This window comes from Trichomonas vaginalis, chromosome II (genome assembly GCF_026262505.1).
Source record: "Trichomonas vaginalis G3 chromosome II, whole genome shotgun sequence".
Lineage (NCBI taxonomy): Eukaryota > Parabasalia > Trichomonadida > Trichomonadidae > Trichomonas > Trichomonas vaginalis.
Window position 1 is genome coordinate 19674264 of NC_067204.1, and position 25287 is coordinate 19699550.

The 25287-nt window shown below is 28.0% G+C and overlaps 3 protein-coding genes and 4 pseudogenes across 7 annotated transcripts, besides 7 other annotated features; 4 read left to right on the forward strand and 3 right to left on the reverse strand.

Annotated features, from left to right (window-relative positions):
- Positions 1 to 1165: 1165 nt before the first annotated feature.
- Positions 1166 to 2463: a mobile genetic element.
- Positions 1245 to 2367, reverse strand: TVAGG3_0574030 (annotated as a pseudogene). Its single transcript has one exon. A coding segment is annotated over exon 1 (1123 nt).
- Positions 2464 to 5309: 2846 nt separating the features above from the next.
- Positions 5310 to 6602: a mobile genetic element.
- Positions 5389 to 6511, reverse strand: TVAGG3_0574050 (annotated as a pseudogene). Its single transcript has one exon. A coding segment is annotated over exon 1 (1123 nt).
- Positions 6603 to 9538: 2936 nt separating the features above from the next.
- Positions 9539 to 10841: a mobile genetic element.
- Positions 9635 to 10761, forward strand: TVAGG3_0574070 (annotated as a pseudogene). Its single transcript has one exon. A coding segment is annotated over exon 1 (1127 nt).
- Positions 10842 to 12899: 2058 nt separating the features above from the next.
- Positions 12900 to 14201: a mobile genetic element.
- Positions 12996 to 14121, forward strand: TVAGG3_0574090 (annotated as a pseudogene). Its single transcript has one exon. A coding segment is annotated over exon 1 (1126 nt).
- A 141-nt stretch (positions 14202 to 14342) lies between the features above and the next one.
- Positions 14343 to 14402: a mobile genetic element.
- Positions 14403 to 15177: a mobile genetic element.
- Positions 15178 to 17157: 1980 nt separating this feature from the next.
- Positions 17158 to 25287: part of a mobile genetic element that runs on past the window's edge.
- On the forward strand, positions 17328 to 17423 carry TVAGG3_0574140 (uncharacterized protein; the record flags this gene model as incomplete). Its single annotated transcript, XM_051238905.1, has 1 exon — positions 17328 to 17423. A coding segment is annotated over one exon (96 nt), but the record flags the coding sequence as incomplete, so codon positions are not given.
- Positions 19008 to 19789, forward strand: TVAGG3_0574150 (DNA/RNA polymerase superfamily; the record flags this gene model as incomplete). Its single annotated transcript, XM_051238906.1, has 1 exon — positions 19008 to 19789. A coding segment is annotated over one exon (782 nt), but the record flags the coding sequence as incomplete, so codon positions are not given.
- On the reverse strand, positions 24912 to 25280 carry TVAGG3_0574160 (phage tail repeat-like family; the record flags this gene model as incomplete). The annotated part of the gene is made up of 1 exon (XM_051238907.1): positions 24912 to 25280. The coding sequence occupies one exon, from the start codon at positions 25278 to 25280 to the stop codon at positions 24912 to 24914; it is 369 nt and encodes a 122-aa protein (XP_051096731.1).

The window sequence follows — 25287 nt, forward strand, 5'->3', positions numbered from 1 at the left end:
TGATCAACTAGGAATTGGACAATTTCTATTGAATTCGCTTTGATGGCAATACTAAGAGGGCATTCATTAATATCGAGAGAAATTCATAAAACAATGATTAATATGAAAAGAAAGAGAATTCTATAAAACAATGATTAATATGAAAAGAAAGAGAAAGTAATAAAACAATGATTAATATCAAAAGAAAGAGAATTCTATAAAACAATGATTAATATGAAAAGAAAGAGAAATTCATAAAACAATGATTAATATGAAAAGAAATATTATTATATAAAACAATGATTAATATGAAAAGAAAGAGAAAGTAATAAAACAATGATTAATATGAAAAGAAAGAGAAAGTAATAAAACAATGATGAATATGAAAAGAAAGAATAAGTTTCATGTTAACATCTGCACCATGATCAACTAGGAATTTGACAATTTCTATTGAATTCGCTTTGATGGCAATACTAAGAGGGCATTCATTAATATCGAGAGAAATTCATAAAACAATGATTAATATGAAAAGAAAGAGAATTCTAAAAACAATGATTAATATGAAAAGAAAGAGAATTCTATAAAACAATGATTAATATGAAAAGAAAGAGAATTCTATAAAACAATGATGAATATGAAAAGAAAGAGAATTCTATAAAACAATGATTAATATGAAAAGAAAAGAGAATTCTATAAAACAATGATTAATATGAAAAAGAAATATATATATAAAACAATGATTAATATGAAAAGAAAGAGAATTCTATAAAACAATGATTAATATGAAAAGAAAGAGAATTCTATAAAACAATGATTAATATGAAAGAAAGAGAATTCTATAAAACAATGATTAATATGAAAAGAAATATTATTATATAAAACAATGATTAATATGAAAAGAAAGAGAAAGTAATAAACAATGATTAATATGAAAAGAAAGAGAAATTCATAAAACAATGATTAATATGAAAAGAATATTATTATAAAAACAATGATTAATATGAAAAGAAAGAGAAATTCATAAAACAATGATTAATATGAAAAGAAAGAGAATTCTATAAAACAATGATTAATATGAAAAGAAAGAGAAAGTAATAAAACAATGATTAATATGAAAAGAAAGAGAATTAGATAAAACAATGATGAATATGAAAAGAAAGAGAAAGTAATAAAACAATGATTAATATAGGGTGTCCAAAGGTGTGTTAGCACAAACCTGAATACTGCAAATAGAAATAAACAAGTTACATATATATAAAGTTTATTTAAATATAATCACCATTGGATTCAATCACGCGTTCGCAGCGATCGATCCAGGCTTGAAAGACACGCTTTAAATCATCATGAGAAAATTGCTCAAATTGCTCTCTTACAAAATTTTCAAGATCATCTGGACTCGCGAATTCGCGTCCTTCAGCTCTCTTTTTTAGCGTGCCGAATAAATAAAAGTCAGAGGGTGCAATATCAGGTGAATAAATTGGTTTGGAACAACTTTGACATTGTTTTCCACCAAGTAATTCATTACCTTATGACTTTTGTGAATCTTGAATTATCAAAATGAATTGCAAACTTTTGTTTTTGTTGTTTGGATTTCTCAAACTCATCAGAATTGATAATTTGAGTAAGAACATTGCAATTAGATACTGAGCATTCATCGTATTAGTTTTGAAGAATTATCAATTGCGATGATACCATTCACGCCCCAAAAAACACCGACAACATAATCATTGGTGTGTCAATTTTTTCTTCGGGAATGTTTGCGGATTTTCATCCTTCGGGATCCACATGATTTTGGCTTCTATTGCATATTGAAACCAAGACTCGTCCCCTGTTACTAAAAGCGAAACTTCTTGATTGATACGCACCCAATATAGAGAGGAAGCTCTTTCGAAGATTGGACTCTAGATTTTTTTTGAACTGAATTAAGGTTGTGCGAACCCAACGTGTATACGCTAGTTTGTAGTTCAAATAATTGTGCAGATAATAACTGACTATTGTACGTGTATCTTTGTCATCTCCTCTATCCTTCTGAGTGATGCTCTTGGGTCTTCATCTAGCGCTTGAAGAATTGCTTTGATTTTTCTTTGATCCGGCGATTTTTTGTCAATTTTTATGATGGGCGCCTTTTTGTTCATGAAGTGATACATCCTAACATGATACGTTACAGTGGAATAGCTAGGAGCATCCATACCGAAGCATTTTACCAATGTCTCGTAGATTTTTTTACAGTCTTTGCATTTTTTTGCAAGAGCGAGGATGTTTTCTTTATGATTCATTAAAAAAATGAAAAAAAATCCCGCCAAAACTTCCCGCGAAACCGCCTCTTGTCTCAAAATTCATTTTATATCCCGGCATGGCGCCAAAATACAACTTACTCATCATATACATATATTCATATTTTTTATTATATATTTATAATCAGCATATATCTCCTTTAATAGTCTCATATAGAGCGCTGTGCTAAACGCACCTTTGGACACCCTATATGAAAAGAAATATTATTATATAAAACAATGATTAATATGAAAAGAAAGAGAATTAGATATAAAACAATGATTAATATGAAAAGAAAGAGAATTCTATAAAACAATGATGAATATGAAAAGAAAGAGAATTCTATAAAACAATGATTAATATGAAAAGAAAGAGAATTCTATAAAACAATGATTAATATGAAAAGAAATATTATTATAAAACAATGATTAATATGAAAAGAAAGAGAATTCTATAAAACAATGATTAATATGAAAAGAAAGAGAATTCTATAAAACAATGATTAATATGAAAAGAAAGAGAAAGTAATAAAACAATGATTAATATGAAAAGAAAGAGAATTCTATAAAACAATGATTAATATGAAAAGAAAGAGAATTCTATAAAACAATGATTAATATGAAAAGAAAGAGAAATTCATAAAACAATGATTAATATGAAAAGAAAGAGAATTATATAAAACAATGATTAATATGAAAAGAAAGAGAAGTATAAAACAATGATTAATATGAAAAGAAAGAGAAAGTAATAAAACAATGATTAATATGAAAAGAAATATTATTATATAAAACAATGATTAATATGAAAAGAAAGAGAATTCTATAAAACAATGATTAATATGAAAAGAAAGAGAATTCTATAAAACAATGATTAATATGAAAAGAAAGAGAAATTCATAAAACAATGATTAATATGAAAAGAAAGAGAATTCTATAAAACAATGATTAATATGAAAAGAAAGAGAAAGTAATAAAACAATGATTAATATGAAAAGAAAGAGAAATTCATAAAACAATGATTAATATGAAAAGAAAGAATTCTAATAAAACAATGATTAATATGAAAAGAAAGAGAAATTCATAAAACAATGATTAATATGAAAAGAAATATTATTATATAAAACAATGATTAATATGAAAAGAAAGAGAATTCTATAAAACAATGATTAATATGAAAAGAAAGAGAATTCTATAAAACAATGATTAATATGAAAAGAAAGAGAAATTCATAAAACAATGATTAATATGAAAAGAAAGAGAATTCTATAAAACAATGATTAATATGAAAAGAAAGAGAATGTCATAAAACAATGATTAATATGAAAAGAAAGAGAATGTCATAAAACAATGATGAATATGAAAAGAAAGAGAATAAGTTTCATGTTAACATCTGCACCATGATCAATAGAATTGGACAATTTCTATTGAATTCGCTTTGATGGCAATACTAAGAGGCATCATTAATATCGAGAGAAATTCATAAAACAATGATTAATATGAAAAGAAAGAGAATTCTATAAAACAATGATTAATATGAAAAGAAAGAGAAAGAATAAAAACAATGATTAATATAAAAGAAAGAGAATTCTATAAAACAATGATTAATATGAAAAGAAAGAGAAATTCATAAAACAATGATTAATATGAAAAGAAATATTATTATATAAAACAATGATTAATATGAAAAGAAAGAGAAAGTAATAAAACAATGATTAATATGAAAAGAAAGAAAGTAATAAAACAATGATGAATATGAAAAGAAAGAGAAAGTTTCATGTTAAATCTCAATGATCAACTAGGAATTTGACAAATTGAATTTTGATGCAATATAAGACATCATTAATATCGAGAGAAATTCATAAAACAATGATTAATATGAAAAGAAAGAGAATTCTATAAAACAATGATTAATATGAAAAGAAAGAGAATTCTATAAAACAATGATTAATATGAAAAGAAAGAGAAATTCATAAAACAATGATTAATATGAAAAGAAAGAGAATTCTATAAAACAATGATTAATATGAAAAGAAAGAGAAATTCATAAAACAATGATTAATATGAAAAGAAAGAGAATTCTATAAAACAATGATTAATATGAAAAGAAGAGAAAGTAATAAAACAATGATTAATATGAAAAGAAAGAGAATTCTATAAAACAATGATTAATATGAAAAGAAGAGAATTCTATAAAACAATGATTAATATGAAAAGAAATATTATTATATAAAACAATGATTAATATGAAAAGAAAGAGAAAGTAATAAAACAATGATTAATATGAAAAGAAAGAGAAAGTAATAAAACAATGATGAATATGAAAAGAAAGAGAATAAGTTTCATGTTAACATCTGCACCATGATCAACTAGGAATTTGACAATTTCTATTGAATTCGCTTTGATGGCAATACTAAGAGGGCATTCATTAATATCGAGAGAAATTCATAAAACAATGATTAATATGAAAAGAAAGAGAATTCTATAAAACAATGAATTAATATGAAAAGAAAGAGAATTCTATAAAACAATGATTAATATGAAAAGAAAGAGAATTCTATAAAACAATGATGAATATGAAAAGAAAGAGAATTCTATAAAAAATGATTAATATGAAAAGAAAGAGAATTCTATAAAACAATGATTAATATGAAAAAGAAAGAGAATTCTATAAAACAATGATGAATATGAAAAGAAAGAGAATTCTATAAAAACAATGATTAATATGAAAAGAAAGAGAATTCTATAAAACAATGATTAATATGAAAAGAAAGAGAATTCTATAAAACAATGATTAATATGAAAAGAAATATTATTATATAAAACAATGATTAATATGAAAAGAAAGAGAAATTCATAAAACAATGATTAATATGAAAAGAAAGAGAAATTCATAAAACAATGATTAATATGAAAAGAAAGAGAATTCTATAAAACAATGATTAATATGAAAAGAAAGAGAAAGTAATAAACAATGATTAATATGAAAAGAAAGAGAATTAGATAAAACAATGATGAATATGAAAAGAAAGAGAAAGTATATAAAAACAATGATTAATATAGGGTGTCCAAAGGTGGTTTAGCACAAACCTGAATACTGCGAATAGAAATAAACAAGTTACATATATATAAAGTTTATTTAAATATAATCACCATTGGATTCAATCACGCGTTCGCAGCGATCGATCCAGCTTGAAAGACACGCTTTTAAATCATCATGAGAAAATTGCTCAAATTGCTCTCTTACAAAATTTTCAAGATCATCTGTACTCGCGAATTCGCGTCCTTCAGCTCTCTTTTTTAGCGTGCCGAATAAATAAAAGTCAGAGGGTGCAATATCAGGTGAATAAATTGGGTTTGGAACAACTTTGACATTGTTTTCCACCAAGTAATTCATTACCTTATGACTTTTGTGAACTCTTTGAATTATCAAAATGAATTGCAAACTTTTGTTTTTGTTGTTTGGATTTCTCAAACTCATCAGAATTGATAATTGAGTAAGAACATTGTCAATTAGATACTGAGCATTCATCGTATTAGTTTTTGAAGAATATCAATTGCGATGATACCATTCACGCCCCAAAAAACCGACAACATAATCATTGGTGTGTCAATTTTTTCTTCGGGAATGTTTTGCGGATTCATTTCATCCTTCGGGATCCACATGATTTTGGCTTCTATTGCATATTGAAACCAAGACTCGTCCCCTGTTACTAAAAAGCGAAAACTTCTTGGATTGATACGCACCCAATATAGAGAGGAGCTCTTTCGAAGATTGGACTCTAGATTTTTTTTGAACTGAATTAGGTTGTGCGGAACACCCAACGTGTATACGCTAGTTTGTAGTTCAAATAATTGTGCAGATAATAACTGACTATTGTACGTGTATCTTTGTCATTCCTCTATCCTTCTGAGTGATGCTCTTGGGTCTTCATCTAGCGCTGAAAATTGCTTTGATTTTTCTTTGATCCGGCGATTTTTGTCAATTTTTTATGATGGGCGCCTTTTTGTTCATGAAGTGATAATCCTAACATGATACGTTACAGTGGAATAGCTAGGAGCATCCATACCGAAGCATTTTACCAATGTCTCGTAGATTTTTTTACAGTCTTTGCATTTTTTTGCAAGAGCGAGGATGTTTTCTTTATGATTCATTAAAAAATGAAAAAAATCCCGCCAAAACTTCCCCGAAACCGCCTCTTGTCTCAAAATTCATTTTATATCCCGGCATGCGCCAAAATACAACTTACTATCATATACATATATTCATATTTTTTATTATATATTTATAATCAGCATATATCCTTTAATAGTCTCATATAGAGCGCTGTGCTAAACGCACCTTTGGACACCTATATGAAAAGATAATATTATTATATAAAACAATGATTAATATGAAAAGAAAGAGAGAATTAGATAAAACAATGCATTAATATGAAGAAAGAGAATTCTATAAAACAATGAGAATAATGAAAAGAAATGAATTCTATAATAACAATGATTAATATGAAAAGAAAGAGAATTCTATAAAACAATGATTAATATGAAAAGAAATATTATTATATAAAACAATGATTAATATGAAAAGAAAGAGAATTCTATAAAACAATGATTAATATGAAAAGAAAGAGAATTCTATAAACAATGATTAATATGAAAAGAAAGAGAAAGTAATAAAACAATGATTAATATGAAAAGAAAGAGAATTAGATAAAACAATGATTAATATGAAAAGAAAGAGAATTCTATAAAACAATGATTAATATGAAAAGAAAGAGAAATCATAAACAATGATTAATATGAAAAGAAATATTATTTAAAAACAATGATTAATATGAAAAGAAAGAGAAAGTAATAAAACAATGATTAATATGAAAAGAAAGAGAAAGTAATAAAACAATGATTAATATGAAAGAATATTATTATATAAACAATGATTAATATGAAAGAAAGAGAATTCTATAAAACAATGATTAATATGAAAAGAAAGAGAATTCATAAAACAATGATTAATATGAAAAGAAGAGAATTCATAAAACAATGATGAATATGAAAAGAAAGAGAATTCTATAAAACAATGATTAATATGAAAAGAAAGAGAATTCTATAAAACAATGATTAATATGAAAGAAAGAGAAATTCATAAAACAATGATTAATTATGAAAAGAAAGAGAATTCTATAAAACAATGATTAATATGAAAAGAAAGAGAATTCTATAAAAACAATGATTAATATGAAAAGAAATATTATATAAAACAATGATTAATATGAAAAGAAAGAGAATTCTATAAAACAATGATTAATATGAAAAGAAAGAGAATCTATAAAACAATGATTAATATGAAAAGAAAGAGAATTCTATAAAACAATGATGAATATGAAAAGAAAGAGAATTCTATAAAAACAATGATTAATATGAAAAGAAAAGAGAATTCTATAAAACAATGATTAATATGAAAAGAAAGAGAATTCTATAAAACAATGATTAATATGAAAAGAAAGAGAATTCTATAAAACAATGATTAATATGAAAAGAAGAGAATTCTATAAAACAATGATTAATATGAAAAGAAAATAATATATATAATAAAAAAAATGATTAATATGAAAAGAAAGAGAATTCTATAAAACAATGATTAATATGAAAAGAAAGAGAAGTATAAAACAATGATTAATATGAAAAGAAAGAGAAAGATAAAACAATGATTAATATGAAAAGAAAGAGAATTAGATAAAACAATGATTAATATGAAAGAAAGAGAATTCTATAAAACAATGATTAATATGAAAAGAAAGAGAATTCATAAAACAATGATTAATATGAAAAGAAATAGATTATATAAAACAATGATTAATATGAAAAGAAAGAGAAAGTATAAAACAATGATTAATATGAAAAGAAAGAGAAAGTAATAAAACAATGATTAATATGAAAAGAAAGATTATTATATAAAACAATGATTAATATGAAAAGAAAGAGAAAGTAATAAAACAATGATTAATATGAAAAGAAAGAGAAAGTAATAAAACAATGATTAATATGAAAAGAAATATTATTATATAAAACAATGATTAATATGAAAAGAAAGAGAATTCTATAAAACAATGATTAATATGAAAAGAAAGAGAATTCTATAAAACAATGATTAATATGAAAAGAAAGAGAAATTCATAAAACAATGATTAATATGAAAAGAAAGAGAATTCTATAAAACAATGATTAATATGAAAAGAAAGAGAATTCTATAAAACAATGATTAATATGAAAAGAAATTATTATATAAAACAATGATTAATATGAAAGAAAGAGAAATAATAAAACAATGATTAATATGAAAAGAAAGAGAATTCTATAAAACAATGATTAATATGAAAAGAAAGAGAAATTCATAAAACAATGATTAATATGAAAAGAAAGAGAATAAGTTTCATGTTAACATCTGCACCATGATCAACTAGGAATTTGACAATTTCTATTGAATTCGCTTTGATGGCAATACTAAGAGGGCATTCATTAATATCGAGAGAAATTCATAAAACAATGATTAATATGAAAAGAAAGAGAATTCTATAAAACAATGATTAATATGAAAAGAAAGAGAAAGTAATAAAACAATGATTAATATCAAAAGAAAGAGAATTCTATAAAACAATGATTAATATGAAAAGAAAGAGAAATTCATAAAACAATGATTAATATGAAAAGAAATATTATTATATAAAACAATGATTAATATGAAAAGAAAGAGAAAGTAATAAAACAATGATTAATATGAAAAGAAAGAGAAAGTAATAAAACAATGATGAATATGAAAAGAAAGAGAATAAGTTTCATGTTAACATCTGCACCATGATCAACTAGGAATTTGACAATTTCTATTGAATTCGCTTTGATGGCAATACTAAGAGGGCATTCATTAATATCGAGAGAAATTCATAAAACAATGATTAATATGAAAAGAAAGAGAATTCTATAAAACAATGATTAATATGAAAAGAAAGAGAATTCTATAAAACAATGATTAATATGAAAAGAAAGAGAAATTCATAAAACAATGATGAATATGAAAAGAAAGAGAATTCTATAAAACAATGATTAATATGAAAAGAAAGAGAAATTCATAAAACAATGATTAATATGAAAAGAAAGAGAATTCTATAAAACAATGATTAATATGAAAAGAAAGAGAAAGTAATAAAACAATGATTAATATGAAAAGAAAGAGAATTAGATAAAACAATGATTAATATGAAAAGAAAGAGAATTAGATAAAACAATGATTAATATAGGGTGTCCAAAGGTGCGTTTAGCACAGCGCTCTATATGAGACTATTAAAGGAGATATATGCTGATTATAAATATATAATAAAAAATATGAATATATGTATATGATGAGTAAGTTGTATTTTGGCGCCATGCCGGGATATAAAATGAATTTTGAGACAAGAGGCGGTTTCGCGGGAAGTTTTGGCGGGATTTTTTTCATTTTTTTAATGAATCATAAAGAAAACATCCTCGCTCTTGCAAAAAAATGCAAAGACTGTAAAAAAATCTACGAGACATTGGTAAAATGCTTCGGTATGGATGCTCCTAGCTATTCCACTGTAACGTATCATGTTAGGATGTATCACTTCATGAACAAAAAGGCGCCCATCATAAAAATTGACAAAAAATCGCCGGATCAAAGAAAAATCAAAGCAATTCTTCAAGCGCTAGATGAAGACCCAAGAGCATCACTCAGAAGGATAGAGGAGATGACAAAGATACCACGTACAATAGTCAGTTATTATCTGCACAATTATTTGAACTACAAACTAGCGTATACACGTTGGGTTCCGCACAACCTTAATTCAGTTCAAAAAAAATCTAGAGTCCAATCTTCGAAAGAGCTCCTCTCTATATTGGGTGCGTATCAATCCAAGAAGTTTCGCTTTTTAGTAACAGGGGACGAGTCTTGGTTTCAATATGCAATAGAAGCCAAAATCATGTGGATCCCGAAGGATGAAAATCCGCAAACATTCCCGAAGAAAAAATTGACACACCAATGATTATGTTGTCGGTTTTTTGGGGCGTGAATGGTATCATCGCAATTGATATTCTTCAAAAACCTAATACGATGAATGCTCAGTATCTAATTGACAATGTTCTTACTCAAATTATCAATTCTGATGAGTTTGAGAAATCCAAACAACAAAAACAAAAGTTTGCAATTCATTTTGATAATTCAAGAGTTCACAAAAGTCATAAGGTAATGAATTACTTGGTGGAAAACAATGTCAAAGTTGTTCCAAACCCAATTTATTCACCTGATATTGCACCCTCTGACTTTTATTTATTCGGCACGCTAAAAAAGAGAGCTGAAGGACGCGAATTCGCGAGTCCAGATGATCTTGAAAATTTTGTAAGAGAGCAATTTGAGCAATTTTCTCATGATGATTTAAAGCGTGTCTTTCAAGCCTGGATCGATCGCTGCGAACGCGTGATTGAATCCAATGGTGATTATATTTAAATAAACTTTATATATATGTAACTTGTTTATTTCTATTCGCAGTATTCAGGTTTGTGCTAAACACACCTTTGGACACCCTATATGAAAAGAAAGAGAATGTCATAAAACAATGATTAATATTGTAATGCATGAAAAATAGCGTGACTTCACTTTTGACAGTTTACAAATGTAAAGTGTTGCATCCTTAAAAACTGGGAAATATATACATTCATGAATTATCTTGTATATTAATTGAAAATCCATAAAACCCTAACAATATTTTTTCTTAAAAAAAACTATAAAAATATAAATAAAATTAATCGTGAAATAAAAATATTTGATATTAGAATTTTATTGGAAAAATAAAAAACTTAATATTTTAAAGAAATACTTAAATACATGAATGTTTTAACTTTTACATTATCATATAGACTCTCAAATTATTGATTGGAAACGGTTTGAGGTTTATCAATTTAAAAAAATTGTGAGTTTTTTAGATTTTTGGCAATGTTAAACGGTTAATTTTTTGTCAAAAAAATTATTTCGAATTTCCGAAATTTTTGACATTTTGGCTGAGAACTATGGTCTGCGAGGTACATAGATAGAATCAGTACCTCGCAGACTATAGTTCTCTATATGGCGCCGAAAATTTTTGGTGAAATGTCGTCGCATTTCACCAAAAATTTTTCGGCGCCATAGGAAGAATTGGAGGGTGTGAGATACTATTACATGCTATAGTACTCACACCCTCCAACTCCCAATCAAAATCGCATAAAATTTGCTACTTATCTTCAGATTACCTCCCATTATAAAATATATCCTTGCTATCTCATCGTCCTATACTTCACCCTATTGTATTTAAAAATATAAAATTTTTTGATAATATATTTTTATATCTTGAATTTTCAAACAATATATTCACAGATAATATAATGGGAAATCTATCTCAACCTAGCCTTAAAGTACCAAACTCCTGCTTGCATTCTCACTCACAAATATTAAACATCCATCTCCAAAAAACTAAATTCTTCACAATTTTTTTTTAAAATTGAGAACATAAAAAACGTATGCATTCAATAATTTAAGATACTAACAAATATTAAAAACTTCAAAATATCAGATAATAACGTTTTTCAATTAAAAAAATATCGTTTTGCTTTTCAATTCGAACATAAATCTTAAATATTTTTAATTAATATCTGATTTCCAGCATTATTATCCATTTATAAATCTGACAAATAAATGACAAAACCATCATAAATAGTGTCACTTTTTGTCAAAAGTGAAGTCACGCTATTTTTCATGCACAACAAATATGAAAAGAAAGAGAATTCCATAAAACAATGATTAATATGAAAAGAAAGAGAATAAGTTTCATGTTAACATCTGCACCATGATCAACTAGGAATTGGACAATTTCTATTGAATTCGCTTTGATGGCAATACTAAGAGGGCATTCATTAATATCGAGAGAAATTCATAAAACAATGATAAATGTGAAAAGAAAGAGAATTAGATAAAACAATGATTAATATGAAAAGAAAGAGAAAGTAATAAAACAGTGATAAATATGAAAAGAAATATTATTATATAAAACAATGATTAATATGAAAAGAAAGAGAATTCCATAAAACAATGATGAATATGAAAAGAAAGAGAATAAGTTTCATGTTAACATCTGCACCATGATCAACTAGGAATTGGACAATTTCTATTGAATTCGCTTTGATGGCAATACTAAGAGGGCATTCATTAATATCGAGAGAAATTCATAAAACAATGATTAATATGAAAAGAAAGAGAATTCTATAAAACAATGATTAATATGAAAAGAAAGAGAATTCTATAAAACAATGATTAATATGAAAAGAAAGAGAAATTCATAAAACAATGATGAATATGAAAAGAAAGAGAATTCTATAAAACAATGATGAATATGAAAAGAAAGAGAATTCTATAAAACAATGATTAATATGAAAAGAAAGAGAAATTCATAAAACAATGATTAATATGAAAAGAAAGAGAATTCTATAAAACAATGATTAATATGAAAAGAAAGAGAAATTCATAAAACAATGATTAATATGAAAAGAAATATTATTATATAAAACAATGATTAATATGAAAAGAAAGAGAATTAGATAAAACAATGATTAATATAGGGTGTCCAAAGGTGCGTTTAGCACAGCGCTCTATATGAGACTATTAAAGGAGATATATGCTGATTATAAATATATAATAAAAAATATGAATATATGTATATGATGAGTAAGTTGTATTTTGGCGCCATGCCGGGATATAAAATGAATTTTGAGACAAGAGGCGGTTTCGCGGGAAGTTTTGGCGGGATTTTTTTCATTTTTTTAATGAATCATAAAGAAAACATCCTCGCTCTTGCAAAAAAATGCAAAGACTGTAAAAAAATCTACGAGACATTGGTAAAATGCTTCGGTATGGATGCTCCTAGCTATTCCACTGTAACGTATCATGTTAGGATGTATCACTTCATGAACAAAAAGGCGCCCATCATAAAAATTGACAAAAAATCGCCGGATCAAAGAAAAATCAAAGCAATTCTTCAAGCGCTAGATGAAGACCCAAGAGCATCACTCAGAAGGATAGAGGAGATGACAAAGATACCACGTACAATAGTCAGTTATTATCTGCAAATTATTTGAACTACAAACTAGCGTATACACGTTGGGTTCCGCACAACCTTAATTCAGTTCAAAAAAAAATCTAGAGTCCAATCTTCGAAAGAGCTCCTCTCTATATTGGTGCGTATCAATCCAAGAAGTTTCGCTTTTTAGTAACAGGGGACGAGTCTTGGTTTCAATATGCAATAGAAGCCAAAATCATGTGGATCCCGAAGGATGAAAATCCGCAAACATTCCCGAAGAAAAAATTGACACACCAATGATTATGTTGTCGGTTTTTTGGGGCGTGAATGGTATCATCGCAATTGATATTCTTCAAAAACCTAATACGATGAATGCTCAGTATCTAATTGACAATGTTCTTACTCAAATTATCAATTCTGATGAGTTTGAGAAATCCAAACAACAAAAACAAAAGTTTGCAATTCATTTTGATAATTCAAGAGTTCACAAAAGTCATAAGGTAATGAATTACTTGGTGGAAAACAATGTCAAAGTTGTTCCAAACCCAATTTATTCACCTGATATTGCACCCTCTGACTTTTATTTATTCGGCACGCTAAAAAAGAGAGCTGAAGGACGCGAATTCGCGAGTACAGATGATCTTGAAAATTTTGTAAGAGAGCAATTTGAGCAATTTTCTCATGATGATTTAAAGCGTGTCTTTCAAGCCTGGATCGATCGCTGCGAACGCGTGATTGAATCCAATGGTGATTATATTTAAATAAACTTTATATATATGTAACTTGTTTATTTCTATTCGCAGTATTCAGGTTTGTGCTAAACACACCTTTGGACACCCTATATGAAAAGAAAGAGAATGTCATAAAACAATGATTAATATTGTAATGCATGAAAAATAGCGTGACTTCACTTTTGACAGTTTACAAATGTAAAGTGTTGCATCCTTAAAAACTGGGAAATATATACATTCATGAATTATCTGAGAAAGGGACAAACTATCCAGTGTCACTTTTCAAAGGAATAAAAAAAATAATAAAGATGGGGAACAGGACAAATTTGCCACACGGCACTTTTTTAAAAAAAAATTAATGGAGCGGAGCGATACTCTGCTGCAGGAGCCCCAAGGCTCCCAATCATTACGAAAGGGAGCCTCAGGGCTCCTGAGAATCCATCAGCAGAGGCCTTTTCATTTGGCCTCTGCTGATCAAAGATTCGGCGAAGCCATTCTTCGTCTCAGGAGCCCCAAGGCTCCCAATCATTACGAAAGGGAGCCTCAGGGCTCCTGAGAATCCATCAGCAGAGGCCTTTTCATTTGGCCTCTGCTGATCAAAGATTCGGCGAAGCCATTCTTCGTCTCAGGAGCCCCAAGGCTCCCAATCATTACGAAAGGGAGCCTCGGGGCTCCTGAGAAACCTCTTTGAGAAGGTTTTCTTAAAGAAAACCTTCTCAAAGATGATTGTCAGCATTCACTCAAAATCTACCAAGAGTTTCAAAGTTTCAAATCTATCTGAAATGAAGCTTTGAATCTATTGTATATCTAATTGTAGAGGTACCTTTTCAAAATGTCTTCTATTGATTAAATTTAATCAGTAAAAGTCATTTTGAAAAGGTACATCTCTATAATTGCTATTGAGCATTCACTCTTGGAACCTTGGAGCTCTTGTGTAGTGCATGAAAACTCCAAGATTCTAGCATAAAACATATATCATAGACATAATTTCTTCAAATATAATTTAAGGTTATTTTTTAAAAAAAATAGAAAAGCATAATTTAAGGTTATTGAAAAAGTGACACCTGGCAAATTTGTCCCGCACTCGAATTATCTTGTATATTAATTGAAAATCCATAAAACCCTAACAATATTTTTTCTTAAAAAAAACTATAAAAATATAAATAAAATTAATCGTGAAATAAAAATATTTGATATTAGAATTTTATTGGAAAAATAAAAAACTTAATATTTTAAAGAAATACTTAAATACATGAATGTTTTAACTTTTACATTATCATATAGACTCTCAAATTATTGATTGGAAACGGTTTGAGGTTTATCAATTTAAAAAAATTGTGAGTTTTTTAGATTTTTGGCAATGTTAAACGGTTAATTTTTTGTCAAAAAAATTATTTCGAATTTCCGAAATTTTTGACATTTTGGCTGAGAACTATGGTCTGCGAGGTACATAGATAGAATCAGTACCTCGCAGACTATAGTTCTCTATATGGCGCCGAAAATTTTTGGTGAAATGTCGTCGCATTTCACCAAAAATTTTTCGGCGCCATAGGAAGAATTGGAGGGTGTGAGATACTATTACATGCTATAGTACTCACACCCTCCAATTCTTAGCCAAAATGGCTAAAAATTGGGTGCAATGTAAAAAATTGCACCCAATTTTTAGCCATTTTGGCTGAGAACTATGGTCTGCGAGGTACATAGATAGAATCAGTACCTCGCAGACTATAGTTCTCTATATGGCGCCGAAAATTTTTGGTGAAATGTCGTCGCATTTCACCAAAAATTTTTCGGCGCCATAGGAAGAATTGGAGGGTGTGAGATACTATTACATGCTATAGTACTCACACCCTCCAATTCTTAGCCAAAATGGCTAAAAATTGGGTGCAATGTAAAAAATTGCACCCAATTTTTAGCCATTTTGGCTGAGAACTATGGTCTGCGAGGTACATAGATAGAATCAGTACCTCGCAGACTATAGTTCTCTATATGGCGCCGAAAATTTTTGGTGAAATGTCGTCGCATTTCACCAAAAATTTTTCGGCGCCATAGGAAGAATTGGAGGGTGTGAGATACTATTACATGCTATAGTACTCACACCCTCCAACTCCCAATCAAAATCGCATAAAATTTGCTACTTATCTTCAGATTACCTCCCATTATAAAATATATCCTTGCTATCTCATCGTCCTATACTTCCACCCTATTGTATTTAAAAATATAAAATTTTTTGATAATATATTTTTATATCTTGAATTTTCAAACAATATATTCACAGATAATATAATGGGAAATCTATCTCAACCTAGCCTTAAAGTACCAAACTCCTGCTTGCATTCTCACTCACAAATATTAAACATCCATCTCCAAAAAACTAAATTCTTCACAATTTTTTTTTAAAATTGAGAACATAAAAAACGTATGCATTCAATAATTTAAGATACTAACAAATATTAAAAACTTCAAAATATCAGATAATAACGTTTTTCAATTAAAAAAATATCGTTTTGCTTTTCAATTCGAACATAAATCTTAAATATTTTTAATTAATATCTGATTTCCAGCATTATTATCCATTTATAAATCTGACAAATAAATGACAAAACCATCATAAATAGTGTCACTTTTTGTCAAAAGTGAAGTCACGCTATTTTTCATGCACAACAAATATGAAAAGAAAGAGAATTCCATAAAACAATGATTAATATGAAAAGAAAGAGAATAAGTTTCATGTTAACATCTGAGTAGTATATATTGCGGGTTTTGTGACTTTTTTTGTAAACGTAAGAATTCATACATTTTTGAGCGATTTTGTATCATTTTTTTTTACATATGAAGTAAAAAATGTATGATTTTTACGGTTTTTATTCTTACGTTTTTGAATAAATCAAGATTTAAAAATTTTCAGAATCGTAAGAAATTTTCACTAAACCCATACATAATGAAATAAAAAAAATAAAAAAAATAAAAAAATAAACTTTAAAAATTCATGTCTTACATTTTTTGAATAATTTATTTTTTAATTTGTATGAAAATGAGTGTCAAAACTAACAACGTTAAAAAATTGGGATTCACAAATGAGGAAATAAAGGATATATTAGAGGAAGCGGGTTATGAGGTTAGTAAATATTATTTAAGAAATTGTCAAAAATTCGCGGAGTTTTTAAATGAGTTTGATTATGATAGAAAAATGAATAAAGATGATGTTATAAATTTCTTATATCCCACATCTGAAGAAGAAAAACCTAAAGAACCTGATGTTTTCCCTGAATATTATGAAGAACGGATTAAAGATGATGAATATGATGAAATTGAAAGACTGGAAAAAATAAGAGATGAAATAGATGAAAAAATTAAGGAATTAAGAGAAGTTGAAAAATATAATGAGAATGAAGTAGAGGGTTTAATGAATATCCCAGCTTCAGAATCAGAAGTTCAAAAATCTCATGAAGAAAGATATAAAAATTATGTCTCAGAATCAACACAAAATTTATTAGATGGTGAAATAGACGAAACACTTTCAGAAGAAGGTACTAAATTTATTCATAAACATAAGTTACAATTTATTGACGATGGAGATTATCCATGTATATTACTTTCACCTCCTCTTGATTCTGAAAAATTCAAAAAAGCACTGAAAAATGTAACATATGCAACAAATACGATTAAGAAAGAAGACCATGATATTTACACAAATTATTATTTAAATAAATGTGCAGGTGTTGATAAAGTTTTTGATTTGTTAGATAAAATATCAAAAGAAACAATTGGTACATATAAAATTTTATGCGATTGTGGTTTCATTATTGAAGATACTAATAATGTTTCATATGAAAGAACAGCACCGAAGGAAGACGAAGTTGAAAGGTCTATACCATTCGTTATTAAGAATATAAAAGATATGAAAACTTATAAACATTATATTTATTCATTTATTTCAGAAAAAATGGAAGCAACCCATAAAACATCATCTCATCATTTTATAGCTATTCATACATTCCTTTTCAAAGTTGTGAAATTAAATAAGACAGGAATTAGATTTAATGTATCAGGGTACGCATTCTTGAGTAAATTAAAATGTATTCGTCACGTCGCAGATGATAAAAATTTATGTGTTCTTAATTCATTTTATGGACTTTAGCCCTGGACTTTAAAAAAAATAAACTTTATTTTTATTTATTTTTTAATTTTTTATTCTTACATAAATGAACAAAAACGGAACAGCTAAAATGAATGATAATCAAATAAGAGCCGAAGGTAGAAGGTTATTTAAACGCTTCTATAACATTCCTGATGGTGTTAATCCTAAAACTCGTAGAAGCTATTTAAATGAAGCAATAGATGCATATGAAGGGTTCGACATTTCATCAGAAAGTGAGAGGTTAGCAAGAATGTTAAACGTTAATATTGATTTTTATTATTGTGACCCTCAACCAGAAGACGTAGACATTAACAAGGTAGACTTTCCATTAGTGGAATCAATAATGATAGATCCAGAATTTGAAACAGTAAATATTTTATTAACACAGAGTCCATGTGGAAAACTTCACGCTGACAGAATAACAGACGTTGAAGCACTCACCGGCTATAAAGTTTGTCCATATTGCAAAGAAGAAGTTTATTCTATCCGTGATGATCCGGAAAGGAAAAACCAAAGAAGATTTTTAAAACATTGTGAGAAATGTAAAGAAAATAATGGAAGATTAATTCAAGACGTTCAATTGCAAAACACACAACAACCATATGCACCACATATCACGAAACAGAAGATATATCAATGGCTATTAGCACATAATTTGCAGGAATATTATAAACCAACAAGATATTATATTACTTTTGACTTCGAAACATTAGAGACTAAAGAAGAACTTCAACTTTCTGAATGTGCAACTTTGAACGCTTACTTAAAACCATTTATGGTATCATCAACTGTCAAAATAAAGCCGCAAACGGACTCTTTGAGTCCTGAAGGTCTTTCAGACCGAAGCGGCGAGGTCGTAGACCGTGATAAAACATTTACGAGGAATTTTTGCTTAACATCAAGTGATTCGTTCATCTCTGATTGGATTGAATTTTTATTTTCAACCTGTTCATTAGTTGCTAAATCAAATATTGAACAATATGAAGAATTAATGAAGCCGCAAACGGACCAAACGGCGGGGACTTTGTCTCATACATTAAATGAGAAACAAAAGGAAGCAATGAAAGAGCTTTTAGATGAAGAATTTAATAAAGTGAATATCATAGGTTTTAATTCGGGAAAGTTTGATTTAAATTTAATTCTTCGTGATTTAAACACTGCAAAATGGAAAATAAAATCAATGCTGGGTTCATCTTCTCAATTTAAGCAAATCATTGTAAAGAAAACAAACTGTCCATATGAATTAAGATTTATTGACATCAGAAATTATATAGCGGGTGGAACATTAGACCAATTCACTCAAGATTTCGGAAACAATAAATCACGTGTTAAATCCTTTTTCCCTTATCAATTCATCACGTGGGAAAATTACGAAGATGAATTATATAAAAAGGAACCATTCACGAAAGATTCATTTTATTCAGCATTAACTCAAGAAACAATATCCGATTCAGATTATCAAATATATCTCAATGATGCTAAAAATTTTGAGAATAGATTAGAATATTTTATTCATTATTGCAATAAAGACGTTGAAATTATGATTAACCCAATTGATAAAATTATTGAAGAAACATTTGTTTATAAAATTGACATGCTTCATAATCTTTCTTTATCATCGAATGCATCAATGATTCGTTACGCGTTAGCATATAAGAACTTCAATCCTAACGAAACATATCCAGAAGAAGAAAATGTGGAATCAAGTTTTGAATTAACGAAAAAGTATTGAAATATAAAATTGATTCATATAAGAAACAAGATGAAAAAGCAGAAAGGGATACTAAAAACAATGTTTCAATGGATGACTATCAATACTATCACGATTTAATCCTTTCATCTAAATGCAAAATGTGTGGTAAAGCGTTTACATATGCTAATAAACCAACATTAGATAGAATCGATAATGAAAAACCACATACCAAAGAAAATTGTCAGTTAATGTGTTGTTATTGCAATGTCGTAAAATCAAATAAAGATGAAGATGTTCAACGTTTAAGAATCAATTTAAGAAATTATACATTAAAAAATAATTTACCAATGACTCTAGATTCAGTTGAAGCTTATCACATCCTCCGTAATGGAATTACTGGTGGTTTATCAAATGTTCAACATAGAGTAAATCTTAAAGGAATCACGCACATTAATAAACTTTCATATAATCCAGAAACTAAAACTGTATCAAATGAGGACACTTCCAACATTATGACTCATTTCGTTGGTGTTGACTTTAATTCATTATATCCTTCATCATTTTCATCTAATCCTCATGATTTCATTCAATATACTGACCATAAAATGTATATGCCGGGAAGATTGAATGGTGTTATCATTTGTGATACAGCAACAAAGAAAGCAAAAGCACTGGGAATAATTAAGAAGAAAAATACTTTATTCGTGGCTGAAGTAAAGGGTCACATTGATGAAAAATACATTAATGATTACATAAACTTTTTACCAATAATAAGAAACTTTGATATTATCACAGATGAAAAAACAATTGGTGTTTTATGTATAATTACATGAAATCAAACAATCTACCAGTTGACCAGAAACAGAGGAAATTAACTCAGTTAGCATCAACACACAACCAATATCAACCATTTTCTTCTTATTATCTTTGGTATCTAATAGACAGATTTCATTTTATCATTGATGACATTCAATCAATTTTAACATTTACGAAAAATACTTGTTTTAATGAATTTGCGAATGAATTTATGAACGAAAGACAAAAGGCTGAATTAGAAGGAAATAAAGGAAAAAGTTTATTTTGCAAGATTTCACTTAATGGATCATATGGTTACGATGCAATGAATACACAAAATTACGCAAAGACTAAAATAATGAATGCACAGAAGGCACGCGTTGCATGTATGTCAAATAAGTTTAAAAACATAAGAGAAATAGGAGAGGATACGTATCAAGTGATGCTTAAAGATAGATTTTATAGATGTGATACATGTTTACAAGAGGCATTCTTCACTTTAGATAACGCAAAATACTGGTATTTGGTTTTCATTTATGATTTTATGTATAAATGCATGGATGTTAATCGTTTTCATTTCATTGAAGGTGATACTGATTCATCTTATTGGGCAATCGCTGGCGACCCAAATCTTCCTAACACTCAAGCATTTCAAGCAATTGTAACCGATAAAAAATTTTATGATAAAAACATTTACAAATTCGCACCTTTTGATTTCTTCTGTTTTAATGAGAAATTTAAACCTAAATTAAAGAATAAAGCTGAAGAAAAAGCACATGAGAAGAAGTTATTGGGTTTAGCAATTGAGAAACAAGGTGATAACATGGTTGCTTTATGTCCTAAGTGTTATACTTCATTCAACGGTTCAATTGATGGAAGTGATTTTAAAAAGATTGCACAAAAAATGAAAGGAGTTAGTTTACGACAAAATAAACAATTAACACCTAAAAATTATTTGGATATAATAAATGATAAAGTGATATTTGATGGTCAGAATATTAATTTACAACTTAAAAACGGGTCAATGACTCGCTTAACAATCGGTAAGACTGCATTAACAGGAGCACACACTAAGGCTGTATGTTGTGAAAATGGATGTTGTATGCCATTTATTTAATAAAATGCCACAGAAGAGACAAAAGGAACCGTAAATAATGGTTTTGATACTATGATTCAAAGAGGCGGGCACCCTTAAAACACTTATTTTATTTTTATATAAATGAATAGCGTAGATTTAAAAAATTTAATTGATGATTTAGTACTTAATCAAAATTTTCTTAATTATTATGAATTAAAATCATATCTCCAAAAACATGATAACAATATAACGGGTGATGATATGGATTATTATTATTCGTATTATAAAAATGAAGTTTTGAAATATCATGATAAAATAATTTCTAAAATTAAAGACAAAATTAAAAATAATGAATATTCAAAGGGAAAAAGTAAATCACAACTTAAACAATTGAAAGATTTCAAAAATAAAGTATTAACAGAAGAAGATATTGATGAATTATATAAATTATATAAATTATATAATCCTGAGCCGCAAAAACCAAAGGAACAAAAACAAAAGGTGCAAAACGCCCAGGTCCTTCAGACCATAAATGAAGCACAAGCTTTAATTTATGATTCATTAGTTAAACCATATTCAGCCCGACTTTTAAATGAAGATCAACTTTTGGAATTCATCCTTCAACATAAACTCGAAGCGGGAAAGTATATCAAACCTTTATATACAGCATATTTAAAACAAATGAATAGAATACATCCAGAATTAATGAAGGGGGGAATGAAATCCAAAATCAAAGCAGATAAAATTAAACCACCTGCAACACCAAACCCTCCAACGACAGTACCTCCTCCTCCTTCAGTTAATCCTTCATCATTCACTTTATTATATCCATTTCAAACATTAAAGAAGCAAAAAGATTTTAAAAAGGATTTCAAAATATTAAATAAACCAACTGACCCAAAAATTCAACCGTTAAAGGAAAAATTTAGTCGCCCTTCATTTGCACCATATCCATATTCATACGAAATCGATCATTTAGAATATTCAAGAGGAAACGTTACTTATTTATTTGCCATTAACATTAACACCAGATATTTATATTGCATTCCGGTGAAAGGGAAAACAGAACAGGAAACAAGAAGAGCTATTCAATACTTACTAGATCATGAAAGAGTAGATAATATAAGGGGTGATGGTGATAAAGGATTTCAGGCAGCTATGGCTCATTATTTCCCACAAATTAATTTTTACTTTTCATCCTCTCCATATACGTTTCATAATAAAATAGTTGATGCGGTAATGAGAACTCTTAGAGATGCGTTAGGGGTTAATGGTCAGATATACTGGGATGGAAATCATGACTCCATCATACAGCAGTTAGTATATTATTACAATAATACATGGCATAGAACAATAAACATGAAACCGGTGGAAATGAAAAATGATATTTCAAAAGAATGGGAATATATTAGAAAGCAAATGGAAAGGTTGAATGATGTTAAACGTGAACAAATTAATTCGGGGCTCATGAATTTTAAACAAGGGGATAAAGTTTTGATTCATCTCGATTATGGAAAAACTGATAAATCAATGACAAAAAGAAGACGAAGATTTGACACAATAGCTGAATTTGTTAGATATATTAACGGCAATGCATTAGTTGAAGTTGACAATAAATTAATAGAAATTCCGATTTATTTTATTACTCCATTATATTTAAATAATATTTAATTTTTTTATTTCGTAAGAAATGAGTAACAACGAAGCAGTCAAGAGTCCAGACGATGAATATAAAAAGAAACTAAACAGAATTAAATCAAAAATATGTTATTACAAAAAGAAGCCACAATGTGGTGGGGTTGAAAACGATAAAGAGAGGAAAGAAATAATCGAAAAATTAGAAACTTATCGTTCAATCCTTAAACTGAGTGAAGCAAAAATAAAAGAATTTAATAGAATAAATAAATTGATTGGAAGAGATGAATTTAATAAAGATGAATTTTTAAACTCTATCCAAATTTAATTTTTATTCCTCTTCGACAACATCTCTCTTTCCATCATTACCGCATAACCACATTTTCTCAATTTTAGTGGTTTGTTATTTTTAACATGTTCTTGCATCATTTTTATCATTTCCTCCCTTGTTATGATTCGTGGTAAATTTTGAGCTTGTGGGGTATTCATTTATGATAAAAATAAAAATTTGTTATCACTTATTTTATCGTGAATGTTTTTAGGTTATTCAATAATTAATTATTTTTGAATAACTGGGAAATAAATTTACGTCAAATATGCAATTTATAAAATCTTATGTCGACAGGCTACGTAGCACAGTGGTCTAAGGTGGTGTTATGGAGGGGTCAAGGTCTGTGGTTCGAACCGCGACAGCGCCGTATTTTCTTATTTTCTTTATTTGTCTTGTTTGTCGTGAATAAAAAGTATCATAAAAGTGCTCTATCTTCCACGGGAATAAATAAAAAATTTACTTTATTTCTTCTTTATTTCTTCTTTATTTCTTTGTTCCCGTGGAAGAAGGGTTTTGCTGTTTTTTCTCAGCCGAAATCAATGATTTTTTCATTTTTGGAATCCTTAGCGAATGAGGAATCTTTTCTCTCGTGGAAGCTTTGACCTAAAATATAATTTAGGTGAAGAGGTGAGATATCACCTGTTTTTTCACCTGTTTTTATGGTAGTAGTGAAATAAAATTTTGTTATCAGTTATTTTATCATCATTTTATTAAGTTCATCTTTAGTTAATAATTTGAATGGATTCGCTAATGTTCCACCTTGAGTCACAACACTTGCCCCGGCTAATTGTGAAGAACCTGGGATAAGTACTCCATGAAATGATTTCATTGGTATCATTAATTTAGAAATAGTTGGCTTAATTAATTTGGTCATTTATGATAAAAATAAAATTGCATAATTTAAATTTTTTTTCTTTCTCATTTTCTCATTTTCTCATTTTTCATTCTGTTTTGGTTTCAGCAACTTTTCAAGTTGTTGTCTTGTCAGTAACTTTAATTTTAACTTTGGATCAAATATTGGGTTTCCATCTTTATCTCTTCCAATAACACCATATGGTAGAATCTTCATTTATACTAAAATAAAAATTTAAATTATGCTGTTTGCTCTTTTGGAGCTCCTAAAGTTTGTTTCACAAACATTGAGCGTTCATTGAACTCTATACCATGCGAATACAGTCATAAATGGTGGCATGTAATCTTTACTTTGTCCCGTTGTTTGTGTATATCCTGAAACGCGATGTGTATGGTTTCCTTCTCCCTGAGTGTCACTCCAGTAACAATTTATGGCAAATTTAACATCATCTTTAACATCATATCCTTTACCTTTTGTCATTCCTGACCAATCCCAATATCTATGCTTATGCCAACCTGCTTGAGATGTGCTTAAATCTATGTAGTGACTGTGTGCAGGTAAATTTTCACCCGTAATTGTTTTACTTCCCCCTGTTTCCTTTGAAGAGTTTGCACAATACAAAAACCTGTCGACTATTTGTTCCCATGCACCAACACCAAACATTGCTTGA